The sequence below is a fragment of the Drosophila rhopaloa genome, unplaced genomic scaffold, assembly GCF_018152115.1.
Source record: "Drosophila rhopaloa isolate 14029-0021.01 unplaced genomic scaffold, ASM1815211v1 contig_2, whole genome shotgun sequence".
NCBI lineage: Eukaryota > Metazoa > Arthropoda > Insecta > Diptera > Drosophilidae > Drosophila > Drosophila rhopaloa.
In genome coordinates, this window is record NW_025335083.1 from 9,054,604 (window position 1) to 9,081,167 (window position 26,564).

The window sequence follows — 26,564 nt, forward strand, 5'->3', positions numbered from 1 at the left end:
TAAAAGCCTGGCCCAAAAAGCACATGACATCCTCGCTGAAATTCACGCCCAAAAACTCGGAAAAGCAGAACGTGCGAGAGAAAATGGTCAAAAAGAGAGCGGCCTCGAATAACCTTGAACTTGAGACGCGTTGCGAAAGTCTGCCGAAAAGCATAACAAGAGGAAAACGTCAAGAGAAAATGGCAGAAAAGAAAATTTACACAGCGCGCTCGCAACAAAGTGATTTTTCTTCTTTTTTTTTTGCATCGCCCACCAACGCCTTATCCTTTTTATGCTAATTTTTCGGCCATGTCTGGGAACTAGGAAGGTTCAAAAGGGATTCTATTTCTATTTTTTTTAGAAAATTACACACGTACTTGAATCGTTTAGTTTATTTGATAATGGAATATTACATGGCTGTAACTTGAGCATTAAGGAGTGGAAGAGCAGAGGGAAAAGCAACAGCTGAGCAGAAAATTGGTTGCCAAAGCACAACTGTACTTGAGACATTTCTAATGATTTATTCAGCAAATGGAAAATGTCTGAGTCTAGTAATTTGATGCGATGACGTAGAAAAAAGATTTGCAATTATATAAATAAATTTAAAATAAAATATTTTATTAAATCGAAAAGGAACCTTGCGGTTAAAACATATATTTTAAGGTATATTAAGTTATTTTGTATCTTTTAATCAGCTTTTTCCTTTAGTATTCCCCCTTCTTAAAAGTCCTTGGCAAAGCTAATTACTTTTGGGTTAATCCTTAGAGTAACTCATTTCAAGTAGAGAGGAACGGAATGTAAGAGTGAGTTCCCCGCTGGTCTCAGAGGATGTTAATAAGTTAGGCGAACACCGTGAACATGGCACACATTCCGCATAACATTAATTAGTTTTGTCTAATTACAGCCAACAGAATTAGCAGCCGCACAAGATACAGCTAGAATCCAGCAGACACAAAGATACATCGGCCTTTGTGCTTTGCAGTTATGTTTTATGCTATTTTGTCGCCAAAGAACAAGTTAATGACTGCAGTGGAATGACATGGGATGTTGCATGATTGCGGCTTACTGTTAGAAATCTATGCACATGTGTATCTGCTGAATAGATATACAAATGTATCTGTTAGATGGCTGTGCGCAAAAAACTCGTTCACTAATGGCCTGCCAACCGGCGTGGAAAAGTTGTCACAGCTCGGTTTGATTTGCCTTGGGAGGCAATCCCCAATCAAGTCGGAAAAATCTAAATGAGTTGGATTAAGTTGGATTTTAAAGGTTAAATTGTAGTTTTATTAAGGTTAATTTAATTAAAAAATAAACTCTTATGAAAGGAAAGAAGTACAAATGTAACAGCAAAACTTAAATTAATAAAAACAAATTGAATGTAACAGCAAAACTTAAATTCCTAAAAACAAATTGAAATATAGTTATTTTAGGTGTAGCGGCAATAGTTTTAGGATATGTTTCAAATACCGTTCACCAAGTTATCCTAAAAATGTAATATTATTTTCTAAGTTTTAATAACGTACTGTCTTCTCCTTAAATATATGTGTTCTTCAATCTGATTTTTAAAAATAAATATAAATATATACAAAAATATTCCACATTTCTAAACGAGTTCTATTAATTATTTATCAAATTAAAATTACCTTTTTAATTAGATAATGGAACCTTTCATTACATAACAAGAAAACAAGCCCATGTCCAACTTTTTTAGCTTCTAAAAATGACTGCCACCAAGAAGTTCTCCCCCATTTTCGAAAAATGTCAAACTGTCACTGCCATTCATCAGCCAAAAGTAGTAACAACAAACATTTCCATAGCCATGCAAAGTTCCAACAACGATAAAAAGGATACAGCGAAAAAAAAGTACATTTGTCTAAAAATACACAAAAGGCAATGTTGTTAATTTAATTTTATGACATGACAGCAACAGCAAATGCACAACTACCAATGTACAGTCTGTCAAATGCAAGAAAACCTGGTCGATAAGGCGGCCCTAACCAGCGAATAAAAGGCAAAAACTAAAGAGCCATCTTTGCAAAGTCAAACGAGAAACTTTAGCGGCTTCTAACGGTAAATATAAATATGAGAAGAGTGAGAAAGAGGCGGAAAACGAATACCTAACAACAAACAGAAATACAAACAAACACGCACACAAGTTTCATAGAGGCAAGTGCAGTCACAAAGTAGGCGCGTCTCGTTGTTTTTAGCCTTGTTCAACAAGGCGGCCAACAACAACCAGTTACAACTGGCAACAACACGGGCAACAGCAACAGCAACAACAACAAACCGTTTGCATTCCTGACCTACTCTGCAACTTTACATTGACTTCAAACGGCCAAAACCACCATTCCGCCCCCTTTTCCACCTTTTCCGCCCACCTGAGAGCCAGACACTTCGCATAGAAAATAGGCGGGAAATACAAAAGGAAAAGCGGGGAATGCAGTGGGTGCGTCATTGGCTGAAAAGGATATGAAACAAGCAGCAGCAGCAGCACCAACAACAACAACAGCTTTAACAACAACTTGAACAACAACAACAACCGGGATGGCCATAAAAAGTTTTTGCCTCCAAAAGTAGTTAAACTTCAAAAGCCGTCGGACAAGAAGAAGACGCAAAAGCAGTCGAAAAGCGATGGAAATACACAAAAAAAAAAACAACAACAAAACGCGGTGCATAAAAACGAGTTTTCACTACTTTTGCCTATTTTACAACGGCAACAACAAGGTCCGAATCGAGATGGAGTGATGTAGACGATGCAACACCCAAAATGCCGAATGCTGAATGCCGAACGCAACAACAAGGCATTGCAAACCGATGACGTGCGCACAGTGGTTAAAGTCATAGGAAATTATATAACCACCTGCATATATTAATTCATATTTGCATTTTCCTCCCTAGTTGAATACAAAAATTAACATTGTGTTATAAAACAATGTTAAAAATCGTTTTCAATGGCTAACAAAAATGGTTAAAGGTACAACCAAATAACTAAAACAATTTATAACCTTAAGGAATAAACCCAACTTATTGGTAAATAGAAAATAAAATTATCGTTTGGTACCAGGTGCTGTCTGCATATGATACTCGGAGTGGAAATTATTTTATGTACTTCAAAATAACTTTATTTAAAATTAAATTCAATTATAAATATGTGGTATGTTAGATTTAATTTGTAAACCAAAAAAATAATAAGTAAAAATATAGGTTTTTGATAATAAACTTATTTATTAGGCCATATTATTTTTTATTTGTTTATAAAATATATCGTATTAAAAATATATCTATCCTCTTCCTTTCCACTGTTTTAATGGTTTTGAGTCTATTTTGGTTGCATACTTTTTGTAATGTTTTTTTTAGTATTTTCTCTATTTTGGTGTGGTTGTCGGGCGAGGGGGCAGAGGTATAATCCAGTTTCTGTGTTACCAAATCCGTCTGTCCCGCTCTGGCGCTGAATGCGCCTCATTGGCATGCAACGCGAACAAGTTTACAGCTACAAACAAAAAAACGGGCTAACGAAAAAAACGCGACTCCAACAACATGTTACAAGTGCAAAGGCAATGCGCGATGGTCACGTTGCAATGTTAGACATCGCCACCCCCTCCTCCCCTCCTCCCCACTATCCCCCCTCTCCACCCACTTCCCCAACACACATTGTTGTTGTATCTGCAACTAGCGGCAGCCAAGCAACTTCACGCCCATAGGCCATAATTTGCTTCACACAGTTATTTTCTCTAAGCTACACGATAAACAAAAACGGTAAAACTGCAATTTTTAACTTTTATGACCATATTTTTAACGGTTATGTTTGGTAAAGCATAATAGATGTTTGGTGTTCTGCAATAACCATTTTGTGTGTTCTGTTATTACGTCGGTTCTTATAACTCCTCTTAATTATATCTTTTCTTGACAATGAATTAACTAATTTTATTTGTATCTATGCACGTTATTAGCTTGTAGTAAACAAATTAACTAATAATAAATTATAAATCCTGGTTTTCGGAATTATTATTGTATATTAGGGCGAAGAAAGTATCTAAAGCTCTTGAAATACATTTTTATTTTAAATTCTATCTATGAATATGTTATTTATATTCAATTGCTTAAGAACCTATAAATTTGGCCTTTTATATTTAATCTAAAACTTCCATAATGTTAAAAATGCAATTGAATTATATATCATATGTTAGAAATTTTGAATACTTTAAGTCATAATAATTTTAGTGGCAGTAGAAAGCGAAATTAAAGGTGAGTGGAATTTTATAGCTGGAAAGTCTGCAAGGTCGAACTCACTTTAATGGCTGATAATAATTCGAGTTATGGAAAGTTAGACTGCTTTTGAAAATATAAATTTTATCGCCGTGTACCTACTTCTCTCTCTTTCTGCCCATTGCTTGCCATCTCTTTCGGCGCTTGTTTTTTAGGTAGGTGCCGATTTGCCCCTGGCAACAATGCAGACGGCCTATTACCACACAACCAGCCCCAAGTCAAGTTGAAGTTGCCCATGTTGTCGATGTTGTTGTTGTTGTTGTCGCTTTTTTGCCGTTGTTGTTGCCATGTTGGCCCACTGCAATTGCCGTTAGTCGTGCTTTTGTGTGTGTGTGTGCCAATGTCGTTTATAATGAAGTTTCCTGTCGATAAAGTTAAACTTCAAAGCTTTGGCCAAGTTTGGGGGCCTCGCAACTGCTTCTTCTTCTCCAATTTTATAGGATTCGTAGTTGGTTTTAATTTTTTTGATTGCATGAGAAAAGTTAAAGGTGGCATTAATACCCTTGCTGGATATTTAATTTGATGGTTAATTAAAACAAAGGAGTTTAAAGCCTTTTATGATGTGGTATATTAGCTTTTATTAAGTGTTATACGTATAATTATAAGTCATACCAGTTGTTTTATATGTTAACTTGTTAATCGAAATCTATCTGACGATATGGTTAAAATAATTGATATATAATAATAATTGAAAAATAGTGAAATTTTCTATTAACGGAAAGAGAAATCGTATTTTCACCCACATACCAAAATTTCATATTGGTTGATCAAAGACACATAAGTAATTTCCTTTATAATAAAATCATGTTGTGCACAATTAAACTTTTAAAATTCCTACATTAACTAAAACAAGATTCCCGAAGTCCCGAAATAAAAACTGCATATGTAAAAAAGTATCTCGAAAATACGAAACAAACAATCACAACACACAAACAGATAAACACACACACAGAAACAATGCCCACGTGACGTAATAGGCATCAAAACAAGACGGCAAAAAAATAAGAAAAGAGAGTAAGAGAGAGCGGCAAAAGTCGCAGGCAAACAAATTTTTTTCAAATTGTAGCGAGATCAATTCAATGCAATGATAAGAAAGAAAGAGAGCGAGTGAGAGTGCAGCTGACATCGAAACTATGCAAAAAATGTAAGGACAAAGGAAAAACCCGAAGAGTAGCATAAAATCCTGGCGCATTACAGTTACAGTTGTGTAAGGACCAACATAAAAAAAGCAGAGGAGTCCAACATAAAAACAAACAGTGGAGACAATCTCCTGGCTCCCCTTCTCTCTCGCACTAACGCAAGTACCACAGCAACGACCTACCTAACAACAACAACAATGCAAAAAAAAAAAGAGAAGTTCCACTCAGAAACTACGTCAACAAAGCGGGTACGAAATGGAACCGGAACATTGGAACATTCCCATTGCCATTTTGTTTGTGTTTGTTTTGCTCCAATTAGCAACTCGCTCGCCCTCGCTCTATCTCTCGCTTTTGTTCCTCCTCTCTCTTTCCTACTCTTGTGGTCTTGTCGCTTGCGTCATTTTGTCTTTACAAAGACAGCGTTTTCTTTGCACGGTGAAAGCTTTTCTTTGGGAATCCAAACAGCTGCTGTCGCTTTGTCGCGTTGTCGCCTTGCAGCTTTCACAGTGTTTCATTGTCATCTCGCCTCATTCATGATGACGCCAAAAGAAAACAACAACAATAGCAAGCAAAAGCAGAAAAAGCGAAAAAAAACGCCGGTTGGGATAGGGTCTTAAAATCCCATGTGAAACGCCCTGTCTCTTTTTATCTCTCTATATCCATCTCTATCATCCACTAAATTACTTCTAATTAGTTCTCATTTTCTACAAATTTCATACGGTTTTAATACATAATATTTCGCATTAAACTTTTTCATATTAAAATGGGTAATTGGGTGTGCTTAGTTAAGAACTTTTAATCCCTTGTGAGATTTTGAATCTTTGTCTTTCCTTTTCTCTTTGTCTCTCTATCTCAATCACTCAAATAAATTCTTTTGATTACTTTCTTTCTCCATAATTTTATACCCCTTTGGTGGAAATATTTTCATATTTAATTAATTTATTTTGTATTTGTATTTGGGTGTGGTTGAGTCCTTAATTAGAAGTTACGATTTCAAGGAAGCGTCCTACAAAATTTTATACACGAAATGGAAATTTCCTCAAGCGTTAATTTTCCCACAACCAAAATAACACGGAAACGGGAAACAAAAAAAGGGGCTGTGGATTAGAAAGGATTGTGGATAGTGCAAATTATAGTCGTTTTCAGTATGCTAATAGAGAAATTGGGGAAAGTTATTAAGCGTCAGCTGAAGGTCATTTGGGTGGTCTTAAATGCCCTACTTGTACTTTTTATTCAAGGAACTAGGTACTACTAATTTTCTGATAGGAACATGTAACTATAACCATTAAGACCTAATCAGCTCGATTTGTGGCCTCCCCTTGGATGGGCTTATCAATACGGAATACGAAAAAAAAAAAAATAAACTTAATCACCATGGGAATTTAAGTACACTCAAAATAAGGTTACCGCATCATTATGAACTGAATGGAGCGGGAACTAATTAAATGTTGTACAAACACAATTTCGTACCCATTCATAAATCTCTCAATGGTCCAATCAAATCAAGTAAAAGACTTTTTAATGAAAGGCCCCAAGATTTATGAACAGCCGAGATCCCATTTTTAATTAACACACAAAAGTGCTGAGTGTGGTAAAGAATGAGAGCTTTCAGCAATTGAGCGAAAATAGTTTGCTGAATTTTTTCAAATGCGAAAACCAATTCGGGAAGGGAGGCAGACAAATGGGTATTATTTATTCACACATCCACATTAGGGGCTGTTGTTTATTTTGTTTACCATAAAGACGTACCACGAAAGCCAATCAATTAATATGAATATGGTTGTGGGCGAAGCTAAATTAATAAGACACGGCTGTTCTTAAAAAAATACAAAAATCAGAACATACTCATTTTCATAACTTCGTAGTAAGTTATAAAGCAGTTTGTTTACAGAGGAATCAAATTGAATTTATCTTATAATCTGCTTTTAACTAATGCATACAAAACAACACGATAATATACAATTTGATTTTAAATTAATTTTCAAAGTGAAATTAGATTTATTTATTTACATACAAATGTTAAAAATCTTATATGAAAATATTCTCTCATTTTTTCAGAAAATAAGTCTAATTGGTAATTGAATTATAAATTAAACTATTATCATCTTGCCGCATTACATTTTGCTGGATAAAAATGTTTTTAATAAATAATTTGAAAAATCACCTTCAACCAAGTGATAATTTCATAGAATTAAAGATGTTTTAAAGTATGCCGAAAATGTATATAGCTACATACATATGTGCATTCAAATATAATCAATACTGTAAAATATAAAACAATTTTTAATTTCAATTACTTTTAGAATATTTTTATTACATTGACCTCACTTGTATAAAGGTAATTTTGCGGGAGGGGATGAACTGTGAGATTCGTTTTGTGGCTGGAAAGAAAACCATCTGGAATTCCCAGAGATCTTTGGATCTGCACGGGAATACCTTTTAATTCGCATAAAAGATCGGATCGGGGGAGTATGAAATATTCGCGGATTAGTTTTAACGGCTTCCCCACTCCAAAACGCACACCACGAAATGCTCCATAAAAATGTTGAGATTCCTCAAAAGTGAGAACAGAAACCCGCGCATTATCACAACTTTAATGAGTTGTTCTACGGCAGAAAATAATAAAAGTGAGGAAAATAAAAAAACTAAAAACTGGCAGAAGGCAACGTGTTCTGGCCATTTCCATGCGTTCCTTTCTCTCCCACCGGTTCGCACTCTCTCGAGCTCTCTCGGAGAAACGAACGAAAAACGCTAACGAAACGAAAATGCAAAATGTCAATGTCCTCACTGTTCACAGTTCAGTGTTCCTACAGTTCAGTACGGCAGAATTGCGTCGCAGTTTTTGTGTTTTGCCCACAGAACGCAGAAATGTTCTCGCGGCCAGCGGAACGGCGGAATGGAGCACGATGCAAGCCAATAGAAATGAAATAAAAAACGTAAGCGTGGACTTCTGGAATGGAGCTAGTGTGAGTGTGTGTGTGTACGAGAGTGTGGAATGGAGTAATGGGGAAGTGGGGATTACGGGGCCATGCATGTGTGTGTAGTCCTCTCTGGGGCTTCTCTTTTCCGAGGCGTTTAACAATATCTCCTCAATATCTCAATAAAACACATTTCCAAATCAATGTGTCATGATAGCGGATTTGAAAAAGGTTCTTGCGTATAATTTCCATATCGAATCTTTTATCAAATGGTGTTTGAACCACTGGACTGAGTTTCATAATATTTTAAGCTTTAGAAACTCTATGACTTCCTAACCAAACATTTCCTATGGATTTTTAGTATCCCAAGCTTTATTAACACAAAACTTCCTTTTTTGAAATTGGATTTATTATAATATCAGATAAGAAATAATAGTTTAATACAATTTTAACATATTAAAAAATAGGAAAAAAAGAATATGTCATAAAATAAATATGTCGATGATTTTTTAAGTCAAAAAATTAAATTTCTTTTAAACTGAAAAAAGTAATAAATATGTAATTTGTATGTATTTTCTTTTTTCATTTTGAATATTTCTATTTGTTTCTTTTATTTTTAAGTCTTTTTTAAAGCCTTTTTTATAATAAATAATTTTTTTGTGTTGCTTTCCGCTCTTTTCTAAACTTTGTTTCACAGAGTTTCGCGGGCGTCATAAATCGAAAGCAAATACAAATAATGTCGACCCTTCTTATCCGTCTTTGCGGTCCTCTCAAATTGCATTGTTAGGAGCAACTTTTTTAATAAGCGCCAATAACTGGCCAAGAGAGAGCGGGGGGCGGTTTGAATAATATGAGTTCTTGTAGCCAATACTTAATGAAAAACGGAAATGCCATATTAGATTTATAGTTCTGATAAACAGCAACGGGTAAACGGCAACGGGCAATTGGCCAGTTGAAAGCTGGTAACAACTTTTGCCGGCTTTGCCAACAGATGTTGGCGGAACTTGTTCTTCGCCAGCGGCCGAAAAGTTATCAAAAGGAAATGTTGCACAAACTTTGAAAAAAGATTTAAGGTTTCCTTTCCACAGCTGACGAAACTGTTTGTTTGGCGAAAATTGGGATAAATCACTTTTAATACAAACACCAGAAAATTGGTATGCCTATCTATCTAAACTAACATATTTTTAATTTAATTCCTTGAAAATATAAAGAATATTACATTTTTGTAATATAAAAAAGGTATCTATAGATTTTTAAAAATTCCAAAGACCTTAATTTTATATGAAATTTCGCAGTAATTCTTATAAATATCTTTACGAACTTACACTAATCAAGAAGGTATTTTCATTTCTTCCATTTGGTACATACCTGCAAAGAGAAGAAAAACAAATTAAATTAGTAATGTGCTGGGTACAAATAATTTCAAAGAAATGGAAACCTTGCGGAGACCTCCGAACAATGGGAAACCCACGAATAGCGACAGACCAAATTCAGACTTAGGTGTTGTCCCCACTGGCTGATTTTATTATTGTTGTTCACACTTGCACGTGTAATCAAATACAATAAGCCATAAAAAATTATCATAAACAAGACGATACGGCAGAGGGGGGCAATGCCAATGCGGCCAAATGAAAAATAAAGTTGACAATGAGACTGGAAGCGGTCGAAATGGGGCTTCATTGTTATTGGGTCGAAGAAGGTGAGCCCTCGAAAATCCTTTGGCACACACAGACAAGGACACGATGGCCGACAACTGTCAATGGCATAAATTAAGGCTCAACATGCTCGGCGGCAACAACAAGGCTCCACAAGTGTTGACAATAGTGGCAACAAGAAAAGCTCTGAGGCTGTGTCACTTCGATGGTCTCCTCTTCTCGTTGGGCTTGGTCCCTATTTTTCCCTATTTTCCCCTATTTTCCCTCGCTCCTCGCAAATTGCTTAGAATATTTTACAGTTCGTGCCGTTTCGAGTGGAACATGATGTTTGGCTAATTCAAAAGATTTACACTGAATTTCGCAATTCAATTTTGCCATGATTGAACAGTTGCCAGCCGGAGAAATTTTCCTTACTCACACCCTGACTTACTTATTTTCCTTTTTTTTATTGAAGCACAAAACAAATAAACGAGTGAAATTCTTCGGAAATTATATTTATTTTGGGATTTCTATTAATAAAATATCTAAATAAAAAGATACATTTGACCTTTGGCAGTTTCGTTTGTTATTTCGTTCCTTTTATACTTACGTATTAAAAGTAATGAATATATGCTAAGTAAAATATAATAACATTAAATTTTGCGATTCAATTTTTCTATGATTTAACAATTACTTAACAATTTAAAACGCCAATGTGTTATTAATTTAAACTTTGACAGTTATAGTTGTTAATTTATATATTTTTTAAGATATTACATCATTATTCTATATTATTTCAGGTAAATTTTTGATACAAAGTCAAATGAAGAGCTAAGAGAAAATTCACCTTTGATTTGCCCCCCAAGAGGACATTAAACTGGGAGCTTCATCAACGTAATAGCAACCTACTCTTGCTGAAACAAAAAAAAAGCAGTCAGAGAATGAATGTGGCGCCGATGACGTCACCGCGGGGAAAACAAAATAATATGTGAAATACGAACAAATACAAAAAAAAACGCATCAACCCCTGACGAAAAAGTTCATTGTCTTAGCTTTACAGTTTATTGCACTTAATTTAAAACAACTAATGCGGGATGAGAGGGGAGCAGGGATCGTTTTCTGGATGGCAACACCTACCAGCTGCAGATAGATACATTTACAAAGCGCCAGCGATAATGAATTATTAGCGAAAAGAAGCAAAACAGCAGAGGCAGGAGTATCTCTATCCCGAATCTCGGGCGGTATCTGTATCTGCCGGATATTAGAGCACTGCCAACAAAGCGACAACATGTGTCGTCCCCTCAGCAACATGCAACGTGCAATGTGCAACAGAAGGCAAAGGCGAAGGCGTTGCGAGTTCCTACGAACTGGAATCACTGTCTTTCTTCTGGCACTCAGCCCCTCTGGTTCTCCACCCCCTCCCCGCACTTGAAGTTCTTTTAATGTTGCATGGCAAATTTAATTTCTAAATTGCAGCTGTCGTCGCTCTGCCGAACATTTGTCTTGGCCTCTCCGTGTTCATAATCTTGCCAATAGCATCGTCATAAATCATGCCAGCCGAACAACGCAGACATTTCATCAAAATCCGCAAGAAGTTCTCCTTCCTCCGCACATTGCGTATACGCCGCGTGTGCAGTCGGGGAAATGAAGCGTGGTGTCCCAGACCCAGACGCTTGAAGGAGCTGTCAGGCAATCGCTACATTTGCGGACATTAAGTCAATATATTTCGCAGACAACATTTTGTGTTACAAATGGCGGTTTTATAAAATATAATATTACGAATCCTAAGAGGGTAGAATAATATTTTCCGACTTTTTCAACTGTCATTTATTAATGTAATCAATTTAAATCTATAAAAACAACAGACTTTATGAATGTTAAATGAGAACTTATGATATTTAAAATGTAAAATTTGTACATACCCAAATTATTATAGAACACCAAACATTTCCATTCAAGTTCAGCCATTCATTAGCCAAACCAGAGTTAAAACCCTCCCTTTTCACCATAGATTTGATGCTTATTTCACTCCACAATGAAAGTAAAAACTCTGACTCACTCAATTCGAATTCCTCGCATTCATTCAGTTTCGGTACATGTGCATCACAATGGACAGACTGCACCTATGTATGTATGCTTTCTGGTCTGGCCCCAAATTGCATGTTTAATTGCAATAAAGAAACAACGCCCGCACATACCTAAAAAAAAATACAAAAACACAAACAAACAGTGCCACGGTGGAGAGAAAATACAGAAGCAATTTTCATGAAATTTCGCGCACAGCTGAAAGACAGAAAACAGCTGCAGCAAAGTGCAGCAGGAAAATGGAAAATGGGGAAAATTTCAATGCACAGCCAAGGGGGGGATGGAAAAACAAAAAGAAAATGCACCGCCTGCTGTTTAATCAGAGGGAATAAAAGAAATGGAGTAACCGCAACCGCACCCAAAAATCGTCTGAGTAAGACTAAAGACTCCTTTCAAAAGCCACGAAAGACAACAGTATCCTTACATGCTAAAATCCAATTAATAATTTAATTCGCTTTAAATGGCATTTTCATTAAAGTTTTTGTTTGCCTTTTTATTTCTCCATTGAAATTAAACAAGGAAAACTTTGAACAAAGGCCAACAATGCCAATGAGTCGAACTTGAAAGTTCGTTGAAACGGAAATTGCAGTAATTAACATGAATGTTCAAATAAATGTTGCAAAAAAAAGCCAAGAAAACTATAAATAAATTAACTATGAAATAACCAAAACCGACCATAAAACACTCATAATTAGCAATAGTAATTTTCATTAGTAAAGGTTATTTTTTCATAGTTCTAAATAGCCTAATTAATACTGCTACTATTGAGAGCTTCGTCTGGTTTGATCCAGCCTTCAATTTGAAGCCAGAAAAATGATTTACTTCTAATAGATTTAAGCCTTTAGATTGCTAAGCTTGATTGTTTCCACAATTAATAGCTAAATGAATCATTTGTGATTAGTAATTCTATTTAGTTGTTGTATTTGTACACTAATTATAAAAAAAGCCGCAAAGGCCAATGATTTATGCTACCGAAATAAATATAATAATTGATAACTTACTGAATGTCCTCCTATTAATAATTATAGTAGTAATTAAAATATTTCTGTGAATGGGTTTGTTTTTTGCTGAATTATGAATTTGTACGCAAATGCAATTATTTTAAAGTTTATTTTTAGCACTCTGATATTTCCTAATATTTCTTGTTGTGATTTTGAACGATGTCAAATACTTATTTAATAATAATTTATGCAGCAATAAAAACTCATTGTTGCTGCCATTAAATTAATTGATGGCCGGCCAACATAGAAAGCAGAAATGCCGAGAAACCATTCGCTTAATTAAGGCAAACATTTTAATAGAGATAGAGTGTAACCTGGCAAAGAGATGGCTAATTGTTCAATATCGAATATTGAAATAAAATATGTAAACATTTGAATGTTCCTATCACAATAAAAACTGAATGCCTGGCTCATTGTCGTAAAAGTTTTTGTCGGTTTATGGCGGGGGCAAAGGAATGGAATGGATTTTTATTATAAACGAAAACGAAATGTGCAGCAATGGAAGGGTATTGGCATTTTCGGGGAGATGAAGGGCGGACGACGGGCTTTCAATGGCCCCAAGATGCTGATGCATACCGAAAACTCTTCGGAGCGTTGATGAGACATGAAACGAAGCGACAGACGGACTCGCAGATTCGGATTCAGATACATATACAGATGCGGATACAGATACAGATACGGATTCAGATCCAGATACTCAGAATGCAGAATGTCTGTGTGGAGAGATTCAGAGATGCCTTTTAGCTTTTATTACATATGGTTGGTGTGGATGCAGCAGGCTGCTGCGATGGAGAAGATGGAGACCGAGGCGAGACATGACCTACCCCAAGGCAAAAATTATTATTATTTTTCTTCTTCGTTTCCATATTTTTTATTTTTTTTTTGTTCCCCCGTTTTCATTTATATGATTTTCTTTATTATTGCTCTCGCTCTGGGCTTCTCCGGTCTTTTCTGGGTTGGGTTTTTGCCGAAATGAAGCCGTAAAATTATATATGTACGCATGCCAGGGCATTCCTTTCCTCCCCCCACCAGTTTGGCTCCCCGATTCCCCGACTTCATTGTTTCAAACTGCAGCGAGCAATAAATGAGTAATACGGTAATAAAAACAAAGTTTCGCACAGTGAGGGGAACTCTGTCCCTCGGAATGGATTGCCCAAGAGTGTGCTGGCCATGTAATGTGTTTATCTTGGTTAGTTCCAAAGATAATATCGCTTGACCATATGAACCATAATGCGATGGGGTAAATAATAAGAAAAGTAAATGGAAGAACCTCCAGTCCCAGCGTATTTTGAAATTGCCAATTATCAGAACTTAAAATAAATGTTAGCTTGTAAAGTTTTAAGAGCAAGAATATAATGAGTCATATTTTGTATCTTAGAAACAACAATATAGTTATAAAGCTCAAAAAAAAATTTGGTTAAAATCCGGATAGCTGTCTAGATTTATTGGGGAAGTAGCCTTTTTGAAACGGGTTGCCCTTAATACTGCCACTTACTACTTAATACAACTTCTTCATAGATTACTACACGGCTTCAAAGATTAATGTAGTACTTCAACCACTTGCTATCAATCTACTTTTAACTAGAAGACAAAATTGTATTTTTATTGGAATTTATTATTAAGCAGATATTTCAATCTTTAATTTGTTCAGTACGACATTTTTAAAATTTTTTGGCTGGCATATTAAGCTGATCTAATCTAATAAACCGATTCAGTTAGTCATATTGTAAGCAAAGGTGATAAGACCTTATCAAATCTTTTTGACCAAGAGAAAGAGAAATTGTAATTTAACAACTTAAATATTTTAGTTATGACATTGAACTTAATACCGATTACCTCCCGACAACACTTGTTTAAACGCAATCATTTTGTTAAATTATGTTTCACATAATTGAGATTTTTTGATGTTCTGCCGTGTAAGCAATTAAACAGAAACAAAGGAAACAATCGAATCCATCCTTGTTATTCCCTCATCGAAACGCAATAGTGAACATAATTTGGCATTATTTTAATGCCATCGCTTAGATATCTATGTATTTATCAAATAATCAGACCGTGTCTAATGCCGGCAATGATACCGAAAACGAACCATCGGTATATCTACGGACCCACGTCGACATAGAGCACATATCAAAACCAACCAACATGGCAGCAAGATCGCACTCACGGATACGAAAGGCAGCCCATAAAGACAAAGGCATTAAATTACAACTGGCAAACGAAGCAGCACAGAAGTGTAGCTAATGTTTTGCTACCTGCTGCCACCCCGCCGAAAAACCCCGGCCGAAACCATAATTTAATAGCAGCTACTATACAGATACAACATACACCATACAGCAACGGTCGCTCGTTGTGTTTGTCTAAACTTGATTTCAAAGTTAAACCAACCTTAACCAACATTTATAGACATCAAAACTTTTGCGGCTCAAAGAAACGACACAAAAAATATAAGCAAAAAAAAAGAGTTGTCAGTTTTGGGCTTAAACTTGATTTGCAGAAAATAAAATATAAGCAAACATTTTAGCTTTGAAGGTGAAGTGTCTTTATTGAGGTAGGTACCCATACTGATGGAGTACGAAAAGAAGTAAATCCGACGGCTTCGATGGGTAATTAAACAGACTCTTGGGCCACAAAACCTTGGGCTTGAAGTTGAGGAGAGCCTTCTGTGTTGCAGAAGGAAAAATAAATAAAAATCCATATGATATGCAAACTGCGAGAGGAGACATTTATGGCTGCAAGGAAATTAAAGGAAGTTAAGACTATAATAACTGAGATCACTGCCATTTGCATTCCATTTATAGTTTATAGCTATGAGTAAGAATACCAAGAAAAGATATCTCAAAGCTTCACACTAACATTATCGACCATGTATTTTGCTTTCAAAACGATGACATAACAATTTAATTTACTATTCCCTCTCACAATTCCCTTCTGCACATTTTTGATCCATTTAACTGAAAATTTAGCCCTAAACCGCTCTATTTGACCGCTTTGCTATGCAAAACAGAATTAATATTTAATTTGTTGAATTGGCAAAGTAAGCAATCGATGAAAACAACACCGAAACGCAGTAGCAACTAAGTGAAATTCGTTAATAATGCAGAAATGGCCGGTCAAAGTTTAAGATGTTAAAGGTGAAAATTAGGACATTGGCTAATATTTAATAGCTTTGGCCGATGTGATTGAGCTTCATAAATGTGTGAACCCTTGCAAATGACTATTGGCCAACTTAATGCATTTAAAATATTTTGGCCTGGGTAATTAACCCGTCCCACCTGAAGGATCCGGAGTCGACGACCTACTGTCTGCTAAGAAATAAGCTCACATTACTGATTTTCTGCCTGTCAGTAGCAACAAATTTTCAGCAGCTGTTTGGGTAAGCGGCTTGTAATTAATATTTTGACATGTATCACCTACCGAGTGGGCGGCAATATTAGATTCGATTTCATTCGAAGATGCTGTAAAGGTTTTCTCACCAAATAAAACCAAATATAATAATAATAATACGCTAATGACATAGACGGATGGTATATCAAATTCTGTTTGTGATAAATAGCCTCCAGTTATTTGTTTGCTCCGGCTTCTATGCTATTTCTGATATTACCTCTCAATCAATTGGATGCTTGACATCGTGATGTGTCGAAAGAAAGTTCATTGAATGGCAATTGCAGGTTGGAAATACAATTAATCTGTTGAGTCGTTCAGGCAGACCAGTTCTCTGAAAAGTACTCTTTAAAACCAAATCATTCCTCAGTCGATTTCCTTTTTTACAAATAAAAAAGTTAAGGATTGCTTGCATTTTCTTGAGTGGCAATAAATCAAGCTTACGACGTCAGAGTCAACAAAACGAATAGAATCAAATGACTTTTTACTGCAGCTACAAAATAATTTATTTTTCTTTATGCAGTAAATAAAACTAGGCATTAACGAGGACGGAAGCTAACTTCGGCAAGCCGAAGTTTTAATACCCTTGCAGACTTTGCCGAAATTGCTAAAACTGAAAAAGTAGCCAAAGGAATAAGGTATACATAAATAAACTAGATTTTCATCGTTTAATGTCAATTGCTTTTATACTGCAAAAATGTCATATAAAAATAGAAAAAAAGGGATACTTTCGCAGCCTTTAACTATTTTTCCTACGGAAGCTATAAGAAATAGACGTCCGATCGGCAAGCGCTTTTACCCCAATCAAGATATGCGTAAATAAATAAGACTTGGAAAAATTTATGTCAGTAGCTTACACACTACGCGAAAAATTCAGAAAATCATCAGATTTGGACCGATTTCACCCTGTTGTTCCTATGGGAGCTGTAGGATATAGACGTCCGATCGTCACGTGCTTTTATCATAATCAAGGTATGCATAAAAAAATACGATTTGGAAAGATTCATGTCAATTGCTTATATACTGTGCGAAATATCCTAAAAATCATTAAATTTTAACCGATTTCACCCTATTGTTCCTATGGGAGCTATAGGATATAGACGTCCGATCGCCAAGCGCTTTTACCCTGATCAAGGTATGCATAAAAAAATAAGATTTGGAAAGATTTATGTTAATAGCTTTTACACTGCACAAAATATCTTCCATTCTTGAAAGTTATATCCGATTGTTCCTATGGGAGCTATAGGATATAGACGTCCGATCAGCACGCGCTTTCACCTTGATGAAGGAATGTATAAAAAAATACGATTTGAAAAAATTTATAGCAATAGCTTTTACACAGCGCGAAATATTCTGAAAAACATAAAATTTGGACCGATTTTACCCTATTTTTCCTATGGGAGCTATAGGATATAGACGTCCGATTGCCACGCGCTTTTACCCTGATCAAGGTATGCATAAAAAAATACGATTTGGAAAAATTCATGTCAATAGCTTTTACACTGCGCGAAATATCATCAATTTTTGCTAGATATATCCGATTGTTCCTATGGGAGCTATAGGATATAGACGTCCGATCGGGGCGATTTTCAAACTTGATCTGCGTACACATGTTTTAGGACGCGTGTGAAAGTTTCAGATCGCTAGCTTTTAAACTGAGCTCACAAACGGTATTGAAACAGACGGACAGACGGACAGACGGACAGACGGACAGACGGACATGGCTATATCGACTCCCCTATTGATCCTGATCAAGAATATATATACTTTATGGGGTCGGAAACGTCTCCTTCACTGCGTTACAAACTTCTGACCAAAATTATAATACCCTCTGCAAGGGTATAAAAAGGAAACATATAAAATAAATGAACCCCATGTATGGATTTTATAGAATTGTATAATTAAAGTATTACCATAACTCATTGTCTTGTTTTAAATGATTTTTGTTTAATTTTTCCTAGTGTAGATTTACACATTCACATAAATATCTATTTAGTTTTCTTTGACCATATGCAGTCGAAAAAAAACTATAAAAAATTGAAAGCAATTTGCCAAGAAGAAAAGGCATGGAAAAACGAACAAAACTACTATGTATGTATGTAATAACAGAAGCGAAAATTATTTTTCTAACTCGCAGAGGGAAATATCCGCAGAAGGAAAGAACGCAAACTGCAATATCGCGCTGTCTGCATATAAATTTCGGTTAGGCGACACAAAGGGAGTGAGCCAGAGGGAAAATGCGTCTGATAAGGATGAAAATAAAATGCGATAATTTTTTCTCTTCATGCGCAAATGCTTTTCATGAAACGGACAGTTCGTGGGTGAATGTGTGTGGGGGGCCAGAGAATTTCACTGAGGGAATGACAAAGTATCGGGCCAACAACAACAAAGCTTAAGTCATAAAAAAAAGTTTCCTATGGGGCGTCAACGAGACGAGCTCTCTCCCATTTTCTTGGTATTTTTGTTTTTTGTTCGGAATTTTCCTCAAGCCAGTTGCCTGATTGCATCCAGCAGAGGAAAATTTAACAACACGACCAAGACTCTTTATTTACCCCCTCCCGTGGCAACGGAAATCTGTTTACAAATTTGATTTGCCTGCCACGCCCATCGCAATTAGGGCGAGCAAAAAACCATCGCAACATTCTCACACTCAACTGGAGGCCTACGAAACATGGGCGTAGTCAAATTATCTTCTCTTATATGGGGGAATTCACAAATTTATCTTATCAATCTAGCTGTTTTGGGATTTCCCAAAGATTACACTTTTTCCTAAAGAAGAATCAAAGTGCTAAGATCAATCTGCTACAGTAACAGCCGAACACTTTTAAGATTAATTTTTTTTGAGTTTTTCAGACCAGGTTCTTAAAAAGCAAATCATCTGCGAATCTTGATTGATTACAAACGGAATATCTTATTATGACTAGATCACAGTCCAAAACTACTATAATAACGGACGATTTCTTAATGTCATGTTATAGTTAACATAACAAATTTAAATTCTTTCGGGCAGCCAAACTAGAAAAAAAAGGCATAGTTTTCTTAGTGTCTAAGTCACTTTTAAATAAAACATTGCCTTTAGTTAAGTATTTTCAGTCAAATAAGCTTTAATATAATATTGAGAACAGCAATTTAACTCAATGTTAAGACCTAACATTACATTGAGAAATCGGTCTACAAAACATTTCTTCTTTTTTCAATAACTTCTTTATAGATTTGTTTATATTTTCGGGAGAGGTTAAGGGGTGTTCCTCTTTGAGTACGCCACTGTGCATGGTAAAACGGGCCTGCAGTCTTAGTGGCATTGATTGTTATGTAAGCGGCTTATAATTTCTTCTCGCCAAGAGGGCGCCTAAGTGAGATGGGGAAACGAATTTAATTTTTGTTGTCGGGCGTAGCCAAGTGTCGATTGCTGTTTCCCCGGCTGTGTGTGTGGGCGGCTATCGGTATCGTTATCGGCGATGAGGTTGTTGCTGCTGTGAAAATTGCTGTTGCCAAATGGAAAATGTATGTTTTCAGGCGCTTAAAAAGTAAATTATAGATGGTTTGTCAAGTCCACACGGCCCCTTTTTCCTTTGGTCCAAGCCCTCTTCCATTTATTTTCCTGTCGTACATAGTTAGTCCTATTTTGTGGGAACTGGATAAAGTAACAAATTCACTTGCGGGCTCACTGGAGTGTGAAAAAAGTTGGGACATTTTTGGGGAAATAGGAGGTGGATTAGGTCGGGCCAAAGAATAGGCCTAATGGCTGGTTTCGGATGGGGAAAACAGGGGTCAATTAGCCAATTAATGGTGGTCAAAAGACAGCTATTTTAGTTAGAGAGAAACTTACTACAGTGGACAAAACGAAGATCTGCCGTTTTCTTATCACACATTTTTCTTTATATACTTTTACTGTAATCTTATCATCGCCAGTCAATCGAATGCAAACCAATTAAAACCAGTTTCAGCTGAACAATCATTTCATTCTTTTCTAATGAATAATGAATAATGACCAATGTTTATTGGTACTATAAAATACTGTTTATTAAAAACAACAGTGGTGATTGTTTTGAATTTCATTATTTTAAATGTTTTATTGGATTCTGTTCTAGCAGTTACAAACGATTGAATGCATTGTATAATATCATTTAACAATTATTAAAAAAACCAAATAGTTCCTAAGTCATTTAGAATCTGTAAGTGTAAATTCCATATGTTATCTTTATATATATTTTACATACATCCCACTATGACTGATTCCCACACCCGATCAATTTCATAACCAGCCAGCTCTCAAAACCCAAAACTCGCTTTCCCGCTGCGTCGCAGAAAGAAACGATTTTCACTGAATTATTTTCACTTTTCTTCATAGGCCGACTGACTCGCTGAAAACGAAAGTGAAGCAAAGTCAAATCCCCGGCGACCATCGAAGCCACCGTTACAAGAGTGGAGTGGCGTGGAGTGTGGAGTGGAGTGGAGTGATGTGGACTGGAGCAGAGTGATTGCATTGTTTTCAGCGGCCATCCATTCCATTCCATGTACATGGAGATATTAGATAGGCCTACAGACACAGAGACCCGATGAGCTCAAGTCGGAGTCAAAGTCGGGGAATCGAGCATGCTGATGAGTTTGGCCTACTTTCACTTTCATTTTCTAGTTTCGGCTTGCAAGCGTAATCATTTTTGTTTTTCTCTTTTATTTTCAGCGTTTTCGAGCCGGTTTTCCAGAGAGCCATGAAGCTGAGAGACGCACTGACAATGAAATAAAGTTGTTTCACATTTCATGGCTGCTGCACTGGCAGTTAAAAAAACTAAAAAAAACTATTTCATAGGCCTACGAAATAACGTAAAGGAAAACGAACAGTAGACAAAAAGCTAATTTCAGCATAGGTTGGCATGGAAAAATGTTTGGGAATTACTCATCACAACGCAGGCATTGATGGATTTCCCATTTTTCTAGCCAAGCCAAACTTATTAAACGTTTTTGCTCTCTCAAGTGGTGCGTCTACACTAGACAACACAACTATACAACACCGACACTCTTATTGCTCACTTTCACTTTTTTTTTCAATGACAATTAGTGGCAACAAAATATCAAACACCAAGCTCAATAACGATTCACGTTTCTCGTTTTAATTGCGAACAAAACCTTTGAAAAATATCGTTTTAATTGTTTTTTACTAGCTGTTAAATGCTATAATTGCTTGTTACCCAAAACTAACTGTAACTGTACTTAGATTTGGAAAACTTTTAATTATTGTTGGGCCTGAATATGATTTGCATGAGTGCCTGTTTATTAATGTTTAATTGAGGGAAAAGTTTGGTAACAGCGGGTAAAAAGTGAGAGAAATGCCTTTAAATTCAGTGGGCAGCAACGAATGTATTTGGGCACTTAGGAATTTTAACCAAACCTGCCTTAATCAATGATCGATCAAGCAACGGGCATTAGATAAGCCACCTATTAACCCGTGGTTGCCAGGCGTCTTTTTTATAGCCCCAATGCTTTCGAAATCCCTAATGGCACTTGCCATAGACCCCGCTTCGGATATATAAAACCAAACAAGTTCGCTCGACAGTAAAACTCAAGCAGAGGGCGAAAATAAAATCATAAAATTCGCCACATAATTCCCATTCACACACAATTCAAGTTAAACTAATAAAAAAAGAGTAATAAAATCAATTTCAATCAAAATGCCAAAGTAAAATAAATACCACCGAAAAGCCCAGAGAAATTATGAGCAGAATCGCCCAAAAAAAAAGTGAATGCGGAGACGCCACAAAAAGTCCAAAGACAAAATTGAGAGGCCATAAATCAAATGCCGAAATATGCGCCAAATATTAAAGGAAATACGGGGAATACGGGGGAAATGGGGCTCAGTTAGAGATAGAATGCAGTCTCCGGAGAGAGCAAAACTTTTACGTGGTTCGCCTCCAGATATTTCAGTATGTGTATCTGTATCTGTGAGATTCTCGGACTGGAGAGCGCGTGCAATTAATGATTTCGTCGGCTGGCAGCCGAAAAAAAAATAAAATACATACAACAGGCGTGATGTCGCAATATTCAATGAGCTTCTAATGACTGGCACATGAGTGTTAGGACCACAGTTATAACATTTCAGATTAAATGTCTAGCCCAGACACTCCGGGTGGAGGGGAAAGAAGCTATCGACTCTGTGATAAATGAAGGTTTTTTCATTTCAAGTACATATATAGTTAGCCTGCCTGTTCTGCAAATCATTAAGCATTTGAGTAGATTTTATAAAGTATTTCCTTTCTACCTAGTCACTTATGTCAAAAGATTTAAATCCATGGAATTACCTTAACTAATTGAATTTGAACTTTAATTGCTGAAATATTTCTTAAGCAAGTTTAGAACATTTAATTGTTGAATTATTTATTTAATTTCAAAGTCAGTGAGCAGGCATTTTTATTTCATTTCGAAAGAACAATATAAAAGTTATAGATAAAATTTAATTAAAATACAATCTGTTTTGTTTTGTTTTTATGAAAAAATGTCTATTCTTTTGGGTGTTGAAATAAAATAAAACAAGGAAAGCCATAATTATTTTACGATTTAGGCTAAAGTCACGTTTGTTCTTTGAACTTTTGCTATTTGCCCACCCCACTAGATACAGTCCCCATTCAGCTGCCATTGTTTTATCCAATTTACATCATTAGCCATAAGGTTCCCAACTGAACCCTCTGGAATCCCGCAAACCCCCATCACCCCCCTCTATCACAACTTACCCTGCATTTTCGGCTGCAGCAATTGACATCTGTTGTTGGGGCTCATCTGTTAGCCGAAGCGTTAGATGTGCCCTTCGTTGTTGTTGTTGGTGGTGCTGCTGATGATGATGATGCTGCTAATTTCTGGTTGTCGTTGATTTGATGTCTACACATAAAAATCGCGTACGAAACGTAAATGAAACACTGCAAAACAGAGAGAAATGAAAGACAATTTTATTAACATTTTTTTTATTGTACATTTCTTTTGTTCATATATTTTACAGTATTACTTTTAACAAAACGTTGGGCTTGACATAAGTTGCCGCACTTGAAAACAACACACAGAGAAAAGAGATGCCGAGAAAACAAGAAAAACTGGCAAAAGCAAATGCCAGCTGGCCACTTGAAGACTCAAGTTACAAGAAACACTTAGAGCCGAGCCCCCTTTCTCCATCATCACCATTCGCCTGATGATAAAAACCCAAAAAAAAGGGAAAAAATTAAAAAGAAAACCCTAGCAAACCCCAAGACCAAATGAGTAAAAGGCGCCAAGTGTGTGTCTGTGCAAGGTGAAGGAAAGATGGGGCTTTTAGCCCTCTTTTTTGGGGGAGGTACGGAACAGAGGCCTCTTTTGTGTTGCCGAGGGCAAAGTGTAAGTTCTCCTATCCTTCCCCCATCTCCAAGTTTTTTTTTCGGCAAGCAAGGGTTAGGTTTTAAGACTAAATGTATCTCAAAAAATGATTCAAAAGAATGCTCCACAAGGGGCTGCCTTGAAGGGTTCCAGCATGAAAAATGAATTGTCTCAAAATGTTTCTTTGAGTATTAGGCTTTTAATAGAGAGCAAAAAAGGTAATCAAATGATTTTAAAATAAGCATTTAGCTATTTATTAAGCCTTGACATTTTTTAATCGTTATTATTTCTCTTTATTTCATTTTTTCTAAAGGTCCTACCAAATCTCTTTCCAAAAAATACGAAAAGAAAAATAAAGTCATCCATATTTTACATGCAGGCTAAGCCTTATATTTTTGGAAAATCTACTTTAATTTAACATATTTTCTTTTGGTAAAATTAAAATTGCCCAAATTTTAAATTGGAGTTCTACAGCAATCTCTGTCATCCAAGAGAATTTATTTATAAGCGATTTTGGTTTTCAACCTTTTTGGTTTCCTTTAAATAAATCTGCCTTTGCCCTGACGAACTCTTTTCGTAAGCTTCTTGTAAACAGCATTTACTGGCATAAGCTTATGAGCTGTATAATCTACAGATTCTGCGCAAATTAAAGTTTCATCTTTCAGTTGTTCCTTCTCCTCTCGTTTATTTGTTATTGTGTTCACTTTCTTCACTTGGCCAACGTGTCGTATACTCAACTCGTCAGCCACCACCCAAAAGAGTTTTCCACACGCATGGAGCATTCTTGGCAGGGAAATACTTATGCATGTATGCAAGTGTTCGTGGCATGAGGAGAATGCTTTATTGTGTTTGCTTTTTAAACATCAACAACATTTTCTGTTGCCATACGAAGTGCACACAGATACACACACGCAGACACTCGCATGAATAAAACTGCAGCAACTGCGACTGCATTGCGTTTTTCTCATTGTTTTTCACTCCCCTCACCCCCCTCCCTTCACCCAGAAACTTGTTTATATAATTTCCTGTACGCGTGGCACAAAAGCCAGCACCAGAAGCATAATCTCCCCGTCTTATTCTCTCCCTATAATATCTCCATCAAATCCCTCTCGCTCTTTGCCCATTCTTTTGTCATGTATTTTTGCTGATAATAATAATGCATTTCATCGTTGTTGTTGTTGTTACTGCTGTTGTTGTTACTGCTGCTGTTGCTGTTGCTGCTCTTGTCATTGTTTATAATTGTTGCTTTGTGCGAGCTTAGCAGATTCATAGATACACATGTACGAGTATCTAGCAGATACATCAAGTGACGACGAATGGCAGCGCAAAAACAACTTACAAAATTTCTGATATCACTTCTTCCAGTCTGTTTGTCATTTGATTGATTAAAACAAGGAAGCCTATCTCTGAATATTGTATAGACTTGGTAAATGTATATTGAAAATTTAAAAGTCCTCAGGTAATGTAAGAGAAAATAACATTGATAAATTTATCCTTAAAATTCAAACAATTCCTCCTCATAAACCTGTTTGAGATTTCAGTATTATTCAGTATAAAAGATGAAAGCCATATAAAAACACTCTTTTTTATACCCTTGCAGAGGGTATTATAATTTTGGTCAGAAGTTTGTAACGCAGTGAAGGAGACGTTTCCGACCCTATAAAGTATATATATTCTTGATCAGGATCACCTCCTGAGTTGATATAGCCATGTCCGTCTGTCCGTCTGTCCGTCTGTCCGTCTGTTTCAATACCGTTTGCGAGCTCAGTTTAAAAGCTAGCGATCTGAAACTTTCACACTCGTCCTAAAACATGTGTACGCAGATCAAGTTTGAAAATCGCCCCGATCGGACGTCTATATCCTATGGCTCCCATAGGAACAATCGGATATATCTTTCAAGAATTGATGATATTTCGCGCAGTGTAAAAGCTATTAACATAAATCTTTCCAAATCTTATTTTTTTATGCATACCTTGATCAGGGTAAAAGCGCTTGGCGATCGGACGTCTATATCCTATAGCTCCCATAGGAACAATACGGTGAAATCGGTTAAAATTTAATGATTTTTAGGATATTTCGCACAGTATATAAGCAATTGACATGAATCTTTCCAAATCGTATTTTTTTATGCATACCTTGATTAGGGTAAAAGCACGTGACGATCGGACGTCTATATCCTACAGCTCCCATAGGAACAACAGGGTGAAATCGGTCCAAATTTGTTGTTTTTCTGAATTTTTCGCGTAGTGTGTAAGCTACTGACATACATTTTTCCAAGTCTTATTTATTTACGCATATCTTGATTAGGGTAAAAGCGCTTGCCGATGGACGTCTATTTCTTATAGCTTCCGTAGGAAAAATAGTTAAAGGCTGCGAAAGTATCCCTTTTTTTCAATTTTTAAATGACATTTTTGCAGTATAAAAGCAATTGACATCAAACGACGCAAATCTAGTTTATTTATGTGTATCTTATTCCTTTCGCTACTTTTTCAGTTTTAGCAACTTCGGCAAAGTCTGCAAGGGTATTAAAACTTCGGCTTGCCGAAGTTAGCTTCCGTCCTCGTTATTTAGTGAAATAAGAAAAATACTTAAGTGACTTCACTCAATTGTATCTTATATCTCAATAAAATTTGATTCAATATAAATTTATATTTGTATATATTCATTAAAAAGTACTTGTGAAAGAGATTACATTTTTTAAAAAAGTTTTAATTAATTAGTAAACTTGCCTGTATCAAATTAATACTTTCTACATTAAGATAGGTATTTCTTCTTATCTGCCACCAAACTCTCATAAAACATTTTTAATCGAAAGGGGGGAAC

The 26,564-nt window shown here is 36.0% G+C and overlaps 1 protein-coding gene across 1 annotated transcript in view; it reads right to left on the reverse strand.

Annotated features, from left to right (window-relative positions):
- Positions 1–26,564, reverse strand: part of LOC108042748 — an 83,033-nt gene that overhangs the window by 41,607 nt on the left and 14,862 nt on the right. The window contains 1 exon segment of the mRNA XM_044459692.1: positions 23,132–23,314. Coding sequence (XP_044315627.1) covers positions 23,132–23,160 — 29 coding nt within the window. The 5' untranslated portion in view covers positions 23,161–23,314.